Source organism: Hyaena hyaena, unplaced genomic scaffold, assembly GCF_003009895.1.
Source record: "Hyaena hyaena isolate Hyena2069 unplaced genomic scaffold, ASM300989v1 scaffold_874, whole genome shotgun sequence".
Classification (NCBI taxonomy): Eukaryota; Metazoa; Chordata; class Mammalia; order Carnivora; family Hyaenidae; genus Hyaena; species Hyaena hyaena.
The window spans coordinates 687,568-702,418 of record NW_024081504.1 but is presented as its reverse complement, the minus strand read 5'-3'; the positions used below and the strand labels follow the sequence as shown (position 1 = coordinate 702,418).

The 14,851-nt window shown below is 37.4% G+C and overlaps 1 protein-coding gene across 3 annotated transcripts in view; it reads left to right on the top strand.

The window, feature by feature from the left end:
- The window catches only part of LDAH (lipid droplet associated hydrolase), a 100,845-nt gene that overhangs the window by 68,873 nt on the left and 17,121 nt on the right, over nucleotides 1-14,851 (top strand). For 2 of the 3 annotated variants that reach the window (XM_039220200.1, XM_039220202.1), the window contains one exon: nucleotides 1,112-1,346. In XM_039220200.1, coding sequence (XP_039076131.1) covers nucleotides 1,112-1,346 — 235 coding nt within the window. Of the gene's footprint in view, nucleotides 1-1,111; nucleotides 1,347-1,568; nucleotides 1,679-14,851 lie in introns of those variants that run through there. The other variant, XM_039220203.1, reaches the window with a different exon arrangement.

The following is a 14,851-nucleotide window of genomic DNA, read 5'->3' as shown; positions in this document are numbered from 1 at the left end:
AGAAATAGGGGAGTTTTTCAAAAAGTGAACTATCCCCAGATATAATCAGTAAAAGAAATGCTGACTAGAAACAATTCTCCTTTTTTTTTTAAGTTTACTTATTTATTTTGGGGTGACTGGGTGGCTCAGTTGGCGGAGTGTCCAACTTTGGCTCAGGTCATGATCTCACAGTTCGTGGATTCGGGGCCCATGTTGGGCCCTTTGCAGACAGCTAGCTCAGAACCTGGAGGCTGCTTTGGATTCTGTGTCTTCCTCTCTCTCTCTCTGCCCCTCCCCTGCTCATGCTCTCGCTGTCAAAAACAAATATTTTAGGGACACCTGGGTGGATCAGTCGGTTAAGCATCCAACTTCAGCTCAAGTCATGATCTCACAGTTCATGAGTTCGAGCCTCACATCAGGCTCTGTGCTGACAGCTAGGTCAGAGCCTGGAGCCTGTTTCGGATTCTGTATCTCCCTTTCTCTCTGACCCTCCCCTGCTCACGCTGTCTCCCTCTCTCTCAGAAATAAGTAAAACATTTAAATAAATAAATAAATGATAAATAAATAAATTTTTTAAAAAAATAATAAAGCATATTTATTTATTTTGAGAGAGCAAGCAGGGGAGGGACAGACAGAGGAAGAGAGGGAGAATCCCAAGCATGCTCCACACTGTCAGCACAGAGCCTGATGCCAGGGCTCAAACTCACAAACCATGAGATCACAACCTGAGCTGAAGTCAGACACTTAACCATCTAAGCCACCCAAGTGCCCTTAGAAATAGAGTTTTTTACATAGCTCTACTTTCTTCTAGTATCATTAGTCAAGGTGGTATGACTACTGAAATGGCATATGAATTCCTAATTCGGCAATCCTTCAAAGGGAGTATGAATTTCTGTCATAATCAGGAAGTTATCTAGGAATCTGATTTGTTCCTTACCCTGGAAATTAACCCCAATAACTCAAGGGATATCCTTCTCTGCCCCCCAGATTGTTTGTGCACTGAGAAGACAGCAGATAGTGGTTCTTCTCATTCAGTCATATTCAGTCATTTGTCTATACCATACAGAAGAAACAGTAAAACCGTGGGTTATCCCTTAAGAATATTTCTCATAAAAGTATTTTTTTATTGCAGGTAATTCGCTCCTTTCTGCTTTTTCCAACAATCGAGCGACTGTCGGAGTCACCAAACGGCAGGATTGCCACTCCACTTCTGTGCTGGCTTCGATATGCTCTCTATGCTCTTGGCTACCTTTTACTTAAACCATGTCCTGAGAAAATCAGGTCCCTGATATTAAGAATCAGTCTTCAGATGATGAACCTGCAGAACGAATTTTCGGTCCAGAATATATTGGAACCATTCTGCCTTGGTAAGCACGTTTTAAAAGGTTTATGTTTATTCTTGTATCAGAAAGTACTAGGAGAACAACTTCAGACAGTCAATGAATATCAAGCAAGGAATTATTTGTTGCTTTTCTCCCCAAAGCTTAAAACCAGACATAAAATAAAAATAGAAATAGGAACTTTAATTTTAATTTCATCAAGCTTTAATTGTAAACCTTACCCTTCTGATTCTCCCCTCTCGCTGCTAGATGGTAGGAAGGAGTATTTACAGGAGTACAGCGTGTGCCCTGTTCGTCCAGTGTAAGAACCTAACAGAAACCAGCCAAGGAAACCAGGCCCAATATCTTCTCCTAGAATGAGCAGGCTGTGCTTTTGTTTTCCTCTTTAAATGTTTTTGGAGGAGTTTACATGATAAAATTAATAAATAATAGTCATGGTAATACAACACTGGATGTTGTGCTGATTATATTTTGTGAAATGTTCCAGGGAATGTTTGCTACTTTACCTTTTGGCTTCAACCTTGGTTTTTAAATATAATCTGTCTTTGTATGTAATACTAATTCATAGGATGATTGTAAATTATTTTCATAATAAAATAATCCTTTCTTAATCTATACCTCAAGAGGTTATTGTAGGATTAAATATAATATATGCAATGTTTCTATATAATATTTTATTTATAATAAACCTTCAGTGAATGATATAACAACAGTTGCAGCAGCACCTACTGGCACCGTTCTAACCTTTTATTTGTAGTTCTCAAAACTAATCAGGTTTGAGTATTTTACTGTCCCCGTTTTACAGATAAAGATACTGAGATACAGAGAAGTTACGTGATTGGCTCAGTCACACAACTAGTGAGTAGTGTTCAAACTTCGGCAATCTACCACAGTGCTAAGCTTCTTTTCACCATAGTTGCTACTATTATCTTTTTGCCCCAGTCAGCCATAGTGGCAAGACTCCTGAATAAAGTTTACCATGTTCACCTATGTTAAGAGTGCCACACAGTCATGTACATAATGAATCCAGAAACAAGTCACAGCCCCATTGTACAGCTACAGATTGATTATACAAGGTTATTTTTCCAAATATGTAGCAATAAGCAATCATTACAAATACAGACTTCAATATATTTTCTATTTTGTATGGATTTTTGTCTCCTCCATACTTTCCCCAACATCCATTCTTTATTATAGCCTTAACATAGCAGTGGAAGAAGATGAGATAGGAAGAAAGGAAGCAAAGATAAGGACAGTTATAAAAATCACCAAAGATTGAAGTTGGAGAGGTCCTTTAAAGAAGGATAAGGTCCAGCCCTTTATCCTTCCCTCATATTATAGAAGAGAAAGAGATGGCCTAAGGGAAAATAGTATTGACTGCCAATCAGAAACCCTCAATTCTCATTTTGGTTTTGCTCCCAACCTACTCTGTGACTTCAATTTAGTCCCTTCCCCTGTCTGGCCCTCAGTCATTGCTCTAAACAAAAGTGAGACTAGATGATCTTTAAAGGACCAATACACTTTGGAAATATTTGAAACCAAAATGGAAGTTATGTGAAATTCTGGCAAACATGTATAAAATTACTCCACATTTACTTCAATAAGTCATTTTATTTTCCTATCATTTTTTTTTTACTTTGGTATTTTTCTTTTTACCCTATAGGGGAGATTATAAAATGCATTTTCCAGTTAGGGACTCCATTTTCCTACGAGGAATTCTGCTTCCAGGAGGATTGAATAGATGTATCTTTCTCTGCTTTTCCTACCAAGTACTAAAACCCCTGAATATTAGGGAACACAGACAAAAAACCATAAGAAACAGAAAACAAATAATAAAATGGCATACAAGCTCTAACATACCAATAATTACATTAAATGTAAATAGTCAAAACATACCATATAAAAGACAAATATCGGCAACGTGGATTAAAAAGTATTACCTAAGTATATGCTGTCTTCAGACAATTCAGTTCAAATATAATTATATATAAGTAGATTGAAAGTAAAAGAATGGACAAAGATACATCATGTAAACAATAATCAAAAGGAACTAGGAATGACTGTATCAATATCAGATAGAGTAGACTTCAGAGCAAAAAAAAAATTACCAGGGACAGAGAGGGACATTGCATAACAATAATAAAAGGTTCAGTCTACCAAGAAGACAGAAGACAGCAATCCTAAACATGTGTGCACCAAACAAGAGACCTGCAAAATATATGAAGCAAACACAATAGAAATGAAAGAAATAATGGACAAATCCACAGTTACAGGTGGATACTTAAGCACACCTCTCTTAACAGTTGATGGAACAAGACAGAAAATGAGCAAGGATATAGAAGAATTCAATCACAGTGTTCACTAACAGAATTTAATAGACATTTATAGAACACTTTGCCCAAAACATACGAGTTTCTGATAGGCATTGGATAGTCAGCTACATGTGCTTTTCTTTTTTTTTTAATATTTTTATTTATTTCTAGGAGAGAGAGAGAGACAGTGTGAGCAGGGGAGGGTCAGAGAGAGGGAGTCACAGACTGAAACAGGCTCCAGGCTCTGAGCTGGCAGTCAGCACAGAGCCCGACGCGGGGCCCGAACCCACGAACCGTGAGATCATGACCTAAGCGAAAGTCGGACGCTTAACCGACTAAGCCACCCAGGCGCCCCTACATGTGCTTTTTTTTTTTTTTTTTTTTTTTTTTTTTACAAATAGTTTATTGTCAAATTAGTTTCCACATAACACCCAGTGCTCATCCCCACAAGTGCCCTCCTCCATGCCCATCCCCCCCTCCCCCCCACATCCATCAGTCCTCAGTTTTTGTCAGCATTCAAGAGTCTCTCATGGTTTGCCTCTCTCCCTTTCCACACCATTTCCCCCCTTTTTCTCCCCCATGGTCCTCAGTAGTTCCTCCTAATCCTTCTATACGTGCAAACATATGATATTTGTCCTTCTCTGCCTGACTTGTTTCGCTCAGCATAACACCCTCAAGGTCCATCCATGTTGCTACACATGGCCAGATTTCATTGTTTCTCATTGCCACCTACATGTGCTTTTCTTATACCTCTTTAGAAATATGTTCTATGAGCACCTGGGTGGCTCAGTCGGTTAAGCATCCCACTTCAGCTCAGGTCCTGATCTCGCAGTTTGTGGGTTCAAGCCCTGCATTGCGCTCTGTGCGGACAGCTCAGAGCCTGGAGCCTGCTTCAGATTCTGTGTCTCCCTCTCTCTCTGCCCCTCCCCCACTTGTGCTCTGTCTCTGTCTCAAAAATGAATAAACATTTAAAAAAAAGAGAAATATATTCTAAACCCAAACCAGGACACAGAGTATACAAAAGTTGTATTTGTTTTTCTACATACATTTTAGAGAAGTGAGCTGTATAAGCTGCACTTGAGAGAAAGGACTCTTCCTTTCAGCTGTAGTAATTTACCTCCTGCTGCGTCTTTCGGTGGCCCCAGGGGCAGGCATTCAGGAGCAAGACAGTTTGGACATGACACACTATCCTCCCTGGCTCAAGGAAATCAGAACCTTTTAGCCACATTGCTGCCTGGGGAGCCCTGAGATTCCTTTTCCACACAACCCTTGTAAAGTTATACTATGTGCAAATTAGACTCTAAACCAGACTGAGCTCTCAGCTGCCTTACCTCATCTCCATTCCAAACAACCAACATGCAAACAAACTTTTGGAACACAGCTCTCCTATTTCTGACACCCTTCCTTCTCTAATATTCTGTTCCCTTTGTTCTAGATCAGGCCTTCTGATGTCCAAGTAAGCAGTACTTTGGTGGTCTCTTTTTTCTCCATTCCCTACTCAATCTGTAACCTTGGGTAAAGGGAAAGCAGGTGAAAATTACTTGTTTTTCTTCTTTGGGTCCTTGGCTCATTGTCTACTTGGGTTTTAGTTAAGTCTCGTAGTCGTGACCCTAGGCTGATCCCTAACCAAGTATTTTAATCATGCTAGCCAGTCTCCTCCTACCTGTCCCCTTTGGGTCCCATGTCACCCTTGCCTCCTCTTGCAGCAAGTACCACAGACGCTGCTTTGCTCAGGTTGCCCTGGCAGTCCCCTAGACGATTCCTATTACCTCGCTTACTACAAAAGGAAGAAGCTCTCGGCTAAGAGAGACCCATACTCGTAAGACCCTGGCTTTTGCAGGTGATTAGCGAACTCCTTCCAAGCTTATATCCCATGAATGGTAAAGGTAATCAGTATTCAAAAAAAAAAAAAAAAAGAAAAAGGTAATCAGTATTCAGACCAGCCACTTGAGTCAGCAGCATGATTTTTAGGTTACACAAAGAGATGGTTTATCAAGAAAAAAGAAGAGCAGCTCCAAGGTCATTCTCAGTGGTCTGTGTCATCTGTGACATCCCTGTAGACCTGTTTTTCTGGCTTTACTGTCATCCAAAGAGTGACCTTGAACATGCCAGCTTGACTTTTAGGAGGCCTTGCAGTGTTTGCACATTATGTAATGTCTGTGCTTTAGTAGAAATCTTACAGAAACAAACGGAGGAAGTTTGCTAGTCCAAGTAGTGGATAATAAATCCTGCCCTATCTAGATAGAAACTGATTTTCTGTATCCTTTAGTTTATACACATATTTTTTTGTTGTAGTAAAGTCTGAAAACTTCAGGGAACCAAAATATTCAAGCATCTCAAATGCTGCTGCCCTTTTGGCAAAGATGGCAATTCCTGTAGGCTAAGATTCTATGTATTAGCCTCCTTCACCAAACTGAGTAAAAAAAACCACTTCCTCTCCAGCATTCAAAGAGTAGCCCTAATTCAATTAGCATACTTTATAAACTTTACCACAGTGTCCATCAGATGAATTTACATAATTAGATTGTTTTAAGTGTTGTTTTCAAAGAAAATATATGGGGTTTTTTACTTTAGTTCTGGAATGTTTGCTACTACATATTTTCTTTACAATAGATGTTCTTCTATTTCATTAGAAATAGGCTTTTCACTGAGACAGCTAAATTGGATTTCCTGATCAAAGCCGAAAGCAAATATATTTTAGCTTAGCAGTATCACAGGTCAAGATAATTAACTTTAAAAAATATTCTGGGGTCTTTTCATTAGGCCGAATGGATGTTCTAATTCCTCTCAGTTACCTAACTAGAAAAAACAGTGCAGAGACAAAGGTTATTCCTGATAGGTTATGTTACTTTGTTGCATACATTCTTGTAAAAACCAAAAGAAAAAACAAACAAAAAGCTTTCATTATCTTTCCTTTACTTGATCTATATGGAAATCATGTACAATGATTTGAAATGAACTCTTCAATGAACTGAAACATAAGCTTTACTACAGAATCACAAGTTGCTTCTCCGAATATTTTTAATTCAATCTCAGAATAATTTTTTGAATAAGACAAAATCAGGCTCCCTTGTTACCTCTCCTCTCATTTATGTGTGTAGCTTAGAAACTTTGTGTTTATAAAAGGCAACTCCAGCTTTAATAATTCACAGACATTTAGCCTAAAATACAGCATGAAGAAGTTGTGTGTGTGTGTGTGTGTGTGTGTGTGTGTGTGTGTGTGTGTGTTGGTCAGTATTAGGATTTAGGACAAAAGGTGATTGGATACAACACTAGAATATCATCTCTGGTTTAGAATTAGGTCATTCAATGAAGATTTTACTACGTTTTTCTAAAGAAATTTATATATGTGTGTGTATAAATGTATATAATCTGCCGCTCTAAAAAGCTCTATTACTTTTTTCTAAAAAAAAAAAATACACCTTCAGTTGTGTTTTTCACTTTGGTGAACTTAGTGTCACAGAAATAAGATGACCTATTTGTGGACTAAATGGATAGTTATAATAACCAGTATAATGGCAACACCAGACAAACTGGGACATTCTGTGGAGCCTTACTAGTGGTATAGGGCCACCTGCCACCACAACATCAGGACTTGGCTTCCAGTCCCCAAGCTCTTCTTCAGACAACTATGTATGCATCTCCCCCAAACTTCCTATTATATCATTAATTATGGGTTTACTTCCCTCTGCATTGTCCCCCACTGCTGAGACCAGTGCTGTATGAGGCCTAATTTTCGGCCGGTTTCAGCAGAAGCTCTTAGACTGTCCCCCATGCCTGGAGTGATTTGTCCCAGTCTTATACCAGTACCTTCCCACCAGACTCACCAGTGTCAGTGTGCTTCTGCCTCCACTTCCGGCCTCCATTGTGAGGTCACCTCTTGCAGCAGGTTTTTTCTCCCACCTCCCATCGCCCCCAAAATACCCAACACCAGCTCAGTCCCATCCCATTTCATTTAACAACCCTCACTGATACCTGTCATGAACCGAATACTCTGATAAGCACTGGAGAGAGTAATAAATGAAATATAGCCCCTGCCTTTAATATAACTTCCAGCGTGGAAGAATTTTAATACATCACCCTTAGGGCCATCATGAGAACAGCCACAGGGCATGAGTGGTACCAATAAAGCAGAAATCAGTTCTACCTAGGTACAGAAGGGAAGAGAAGAGAAATGAATTTGGACTTGAAGATGACTTGGGATTTTTCCAGAGAGATGAAAAATCACATCGGTACATGTGACTGAGGTCAGCAAAAGGCAGTCTTCTGTCGTACATTACATGTAATTGGAAGAGCTTAGTGACACTTAGTCTGGCCTGTGAGATGCAAGTCCCACGGGTCCCTCCAGTGCCAGCCCCCACTCCTTTTCCATTAGCCACTGTCCTGTGACGTGAAGGCCTGTAGTGACACTTGAACACCAAGCAGGTTCAAAGATATGATAGCTAAGGAAATAGAGTATCAGACTCCGTGGCAAGTTTTTTTACACCTGCATTTAGATTTGTAATGGGGAAAAAAAGTAAACAACTCATACTCTCCCAAATCATTCTCTTTCCTTCATGTTTTTCTTTCCATTACTCCTGCTCCTGGATATTTCCTTCACTGTGGTGCTTGAAACTCTGAATTCTGCTGGGTTTCCAGGAATGCTGTTGACAGCCATTGCCAAGAGAAATGTGTTTTCCCCTTAGGAAATTACATGTCCATTTGGTATTATTATTTCTGACCACTGTGTTGTGTTACAAGCATTTCTGAGGAATGAAAAAAAATGGCTTCCTTGGAGCAATTACTGGAAAGGAAACTGGTATGTTACTTTCTTAAAAAAGTATACTTAGAAATTATCAGAAAAAAAATAGAAGTAAAGGAAGGGTGAGATACATTCCCTGATAAAAATTTTACTTTTAGAAATATAAAATTCCTTACCAAGTTATTCAGATTTTTAAGTTGTTTCTAATTGAAGAATGACATACAGAAAAGTGATTAAAACATCAATGCTTTTACTTCCACGAACTATCCCAAAGCAAACTCCCATATAGCTCCCACTCAGCTCAACATGACTGCCTGGATCTCAGAAACCTCCCTGATGGCCCTGCACATCCAGAATTCCACTTCAGAGCTCATTCAGATTGTTGGCAAAGTCCAGTTTATGTGGCTTTGTGACTGAGGTCCCCATTCTCTTGCTCACTCTGAGCCAGTGGTCCCTCTCAGCTCCTAGTGGTCACTCTCCATTCCTTTCTAAATGCTCCTTCTTCAAACCAGCAGTGGTACTTCTAATCCAGTTAGCACTTTGAGTTTCTAATTTCCTCTTCTCCCCCCAGCCAGAGGAAAACTCAGATTTTGAAGGACTTCTATGATTAGGTTAGACTCACCAGGATAATTACCTTTAAAGTCATCTCTGCTCTATAACGTAACCTAGTCATGGGGGTAATATGTCATCAGATTTATAGGTTCCATCCACACTCAAAAGGGAACGAATCCCAGGAGGGCAAGGATTATTTGTTTCATCTTAGAATTCTACCTGCCACAGACCACCTATTTTCTGCTGCTCTTGAATGCTATCTCTGTCAGAAATCCAGTATCCATATACGTGTAGTCATTTCCGGAAGAGTTTTTGTAGAGTCACTATTATTTCTTCCTTAAATATTTGGTAGAGTGGACCAATGAAGTCCTCGTGCCCTGGAGTTTTCTTTGTGAAAAGGCTTTAAATTACAAATTTAATTTCTTTCATATAAGACTTTTCAGGTTATCTGTTTTCAAGTAAGCTTAAAATTTTGTCTTTGTTGTAGATTTTATTCGATTTTATCTAAGTTGTTGAATTTCTTGGCATAAAATTGTTCCCAAAATTACTTTGATTATCCTTTTGGTGTCTGTAAAATCTATAGGAGGTCACTTCTCTTTCCTGATATTTGGTAATGTTTTATGTCTCATGTCTTCCCACATGTTTTTTCCTGATCAGTCTGGCTAAAAGTTTATCAATTTTACTGAAATTATTCTTGGTGTTATTTATTTTCTCAGTTGTTTTTCTGGCTTCTAATTAATTAATTTCTGCTATGAGCGTTCGTGTTTATTCTGCCTACTTTCAGGTTAATTTTCTTTTTCTAGTTTCTTACGGTGGAACAGAGGTCATTTAGTTGAGATCTTTTTCCACTTATAAAATAGGGTTTTGGTGCTTTATAAACTGCTCTCTAAATACTGCTGTGGTCATGTTCCACAAATTTTGATATGTTGTATTTTTCTTTTTATTCACTTCACAATACTCTTTTATTTCCCTTTAGATTTCTTCTTTGACCCAGGGGTTATTTAGAAATGTGTTACTTCATTTCTAGATATCTGGAGCTTTTCCAGATATCTTTCTGTTATTGATTTCTAATTTGGTTCCATTATGGCCAGAGAACGTATTTTGTATGATTTTATTTAAATGGATTGATACATGTTTTATGGACCAGGATATAGCTTAACTTGGGAAATGCTCTGTGGATACTTTAAAAGAATGTATATTCTGTTCTTATTGGATAGACTGTTCTATAGATGTCACTTTGGTCAGGTTGATTGATGATGTCATTTTCTGTATCCTTAGTGATTTTCCTCCCTAACTTTTCTATCAATTATTAGAATATGTTAAAGCGCCTGGGTGGTTCAGTCAGTCAGTTAAGTGTTCGACTTAGGCTCAGGTCATGATCTCACAGTCCATGAGTTCCAGCCCCGTGTTGGGCTCTGTGCTGACAGCTCAGAGCCTGGAGCCTGCTTCGGATTCTGTGTCTCTTTCTCTCTCTCTGCCCCTCCCCAGCTTGTGCTCTGTCTCTCTGTTTAAAAAAATAAATAAATAAAAATAAAAGTTTATAGAAGATGTCAGGGCACCTGGGTGGAAACATCCAACTCTCAGTTTCAGTTTCAGCTCAGGACATGATCTTGCAGTTTGTAAGTTCAAGCCCTCCATCAGACTCCACACTGAGAGTGTGGATTTTCTCTTTCTCTCTGCCCCTCCCCTGTATGTGCTCTCTAAATAAATAAATAAACAAACTTTTAAAATTTAATTATTAGAGGATGAGTATTGAAGTCTCTGACTATATTTGTGGATTTGTCAATTTCTTTTTATATTTCTGTTAGTTCTTACTTCACATACTTTGAAGTTCAAACATACCAGGTGCATGACCATTTAGGACTTTTATATATTCCTATATATATAAATATATATTTATCACTACAGAATCGCCCTCTTTATCTCTGGTAATATTATTGGCTCTGACATCCATTTTGTTTAATATTAATATAGTCATTCCACTTTTCTTTTGACTAATGTTGCATGATTTATCTTTTTCTGTCTTTTTACTTTTAGCTTATTTGTGTCTTTATATTAAGATCCATTTCTTGTTGGCAGCAAATAGTTGAATCTTGCTTTCTTACCCACTCTGCTTTTTGATTTTAATGTTAAGACAATTTATATTTAGTGTAGTTATGAATAGGGCTGGGCTTAAATCTTCAATCTTGATATATATTTTCTATTTGTCTCCTATGTTCTTTGTTCCATTTTGCTTTTTTCTACCCTCCTATGAATTAATTGGACATTTTATCTCCTTCATTGGATGATTAGTTATTCTTTGTTTTGCTGTTTCAGAGGTTGCTTTAGGGTTTGCAATGAACATTTTTAACTTTTACAGTCTGCAAATGACATACCACTTGAAGTATGCCATAAGAAACTTAACTACAGTAAGCCTTTTCTCCTTCCTAGCATTTGTGATATTGTTGTCATATATTTTACTTTGATATGGTATTACTATTTTTTAAAGTCAATTGTCCTATAAAAAGATATAAATAACAGAAAAATTGTATTTTAAATTTACCCACATAATTACTATTTCTCCTTTTTTAATTTTTTTATTTTTGAGAGAGAGAAAATCCCAAGCAGGCTCTTGGGTAGGAAAAGTCTACCATCTTTTTGCTTCAAGTATTTCTCATAACATTTCTTTTAGTTTCAATGGTAGTTAATTCTTTTAGTTTTTGTATACCTGAAAGCCAATTTTACTAACTATAAAATTCTAGATTGGCAAGGCTTTTTTTTTTCCCTTTCATTACTTTAAAAGTGTTCTTCTGCTGTCTCCTAGTTACATCATTTTTAGAAGAAATCTTCTGTCATTTTATGTCTTGGTCCCTCTATAAGTAATACAGTTGACCCTTAAACAATGTGGGCAGTAGGGGCACCAACCCCCCAAGCAGTCAAAATTCTTTATCTAACTTTTGACTCCCCCAAAATTTAACTATTAATAGCCTGTTGAGCAGAAGCCTTACAGATAACAGAAACAGTCAGTTAACACATATTTTGTAGATTATATACTATATTCATACAAGAAAGTAAGCTAGAGAAAAGAAAATCATAAGGAAGAGAAAATATATTTCCAGTACTGTCCTGTATTTATCAAAAAGAATCTATGTATAAGTGAACCCACACAATTCAAACCCATGTTGATCAAGTGTCAACTGTGTGTCATTTTTCTCTGTCTACTTTTAAGATTTTCTCTTTATCACTAGTTTGAAGGAATTCATTAGGTACTTTAATATAATTTTCTTCATGGTTCTTGTGCTTTGGGATTCTTTGAGCTTCTTGGATTTGTGGGTTTATGGCTTTAATATTTTAATATTTTTTCTGATTTTTTTTTGTACCTCCCTCCTTCAAAGACTCCAATCACGTAGTATATGACGCCACTTGGAAGTTCACTTGTGGGTCATTGATGTTCTGTCCTTCCCCTCCTCCTCCTCTCCCCCACTTTCTTTCTCTCTGTGTTTTCTTTTGGATAGTTTCTATTTCTGTCTTCAATTCACTAAATTTTTTTATGATGTCTACTCTACTCTTATCCCATCCAGTGTTTTTTTCATCTGTAGAAGTTTGATATGAGTCTTTCTTATATCTTCCATAATTTGATTTAACATGTTCAATATTTCTCACTTCTCAAATATATGGTATAGGTTATAAAACTTTCAATATCTGAAAATACCAATTTTTTAAATAGGTTAATTTTGATATAATTAAAATGCCATAAAACTCACTCCTTTAAAGTGCACAATTCAGTGGGGTTTTTTTAGTATAATCTTAAGAGTAGTGCAACCATGACAACCAGTCTGACTTTAAAATATTTTCATCACCTCAAAGGAAGCCCTATGCCCATCACTTCCCGTTTCTCCCTTCCCCCAGTCCCTGACAACCACTCATCTACTTTCTCAATGTATTTGCCTATAGTGCACATTTAATTATAAAAGGAATTATACAATATGTAGCCTTTTGTGGCTTGTTTCTTTCATTTAGCATGATGTGTCCAGAGTTCATTCATGTTGTAGCATATATTAGTACTTCATTATTGCTCAATAATATCCTATTGTATGGCAGTAGCATATGTTTATTTTCCATTTCTCATTTGATAGCCATGCATTTGTTTCTACTTTTTGGTTATCACAAACAATGCTGCTATACACATTAACGCAAAGCTTTGTGTGGACCTCTGTTTTCAGTTCTCTTGGGTTTGTTGACACCTACAATCGCAATCACTGGATGTATGAGGTAACTCGATATTTAACATTTTGAGGAACTGTCCAACTGTTTCCACAGTGCCTGTACCAAGTTACAGTGCTACCCACAATGTACGAGGGTTTCAGTTTCTCTGCATCCCTGTCAACACTGGCTTTTGTTTGTCTTTTATCTTGTAGCATCCTAGTAGTGATGTGTGATGTGGTATCTCATAGTTTTGATTGCATTTCATTGATGGCTCATGATGTTGAGCATCTTTTTACATGCTTATTGGCCATTTGTACATCTTTAGAGTAATGCCTGTTTAAATCCTTTGCCCACTTTTAATAAACTTTTTGTCTTTTTGTTGTTAAATTGTAGGAGTTCTTTATATATTCTGGATACTAGATCCTTATTAGATGTACAATTTTCTTTCATTCTGTGGGTTGTCTTTCACTTTCATGACAGTGTCCTGTAAAGCTCAAGCAGTGTTAATTTTTATGAAAACCTGTTTAATTTCCCTTTTGTCACTTGTGCTTTTAATGCCATATTTTAGAACCCATTGCCTAATCTGAGATCATAAAGATTTTTCTTATGTTTCCTTCCAAGAGTTTTATAGATTTAGTTGTTAAATTTAGGACTGTGATCCATTTTAAATTAATTTCTGTGTATAGTATGAGATAGTGGTCCAGCTCATCCCTTTGCATGTGTATATCCAATTTTCCCAGCACCATTTCTTGAATGTTAACCAATTTTATTATCTTTGTCACTTTGGGGTCAGTTTTTATTAATTTTTTTTTCTTATCTTGGGTTGTATTTTCCTGCCTTTCATACTCAATAGCTATTTATGGGATGCTTTACATTGTTAATTTTACTTTGTTGGATGCTGGGTACTTTTGTATTTATGGTGATGTTCTTAAGCTTTGCTATGGGACAGTTATGTTACTTGGAAATAGTTGGATCCTTTCTGTTCTTGCTTTTAAGCTTTGTTAGTTGGTCGCAGAACAGCATTTAGTTTAGGTCCTTCTGCAGATCTCTGGATCTTGCTCCCTACCCGCTCCTTCAGCAGCTCTCCCCGCTCCACTACTCTGCCCTACAAAACCACTACACTGACCTTCCCATACCAGCTCTGCCTCCTTGTTTGAAAATGTGCCCAGAATGTGTTTTAATCAGCTGTGGCAATATGACAGACATGGAGGACAGCTGCCTTTGGAATAAGAGTTTATACCCACAGCTCCAAGAGGAGTCAGGGTAGAAGGAAGGTATGAGGAAGGTGCAGGGATGCTAAGAGTCATCTTATTTGGAAGGAGAGGTTATAGGCACTGATTAATTCTAGACCACAATAGAAAAAAATATGTCTTACAAAATTTTAGGTATAGCTAACCAGTGAATAAAAACAGAATGTATGCACTCAGACTATTAGTGAAAAGAAATTTTTCAAAGATAGTAAAGGGGCTCCTGTGGCTCAGTTGGAAGAGCATTCAACTCTTGATCTCAGGGTTCAAGCCCCACGCTGAGTGTGAAGATTACTTACATGAATAAATAAACTTTAAATAAATAGGAAAAGAAAACATCATTCACGTGAAAGGGTGTGGAAAGAAGTGTTATAAATCACAAGGAAGTAAAGCATATACAAAACAGGATGACGGGAGTCAGACCAAAATATCTTTTTGATCAATAGATATGACTATGTTAAATCCTTTATTTAAGAGATACTTTCAAATTGCATT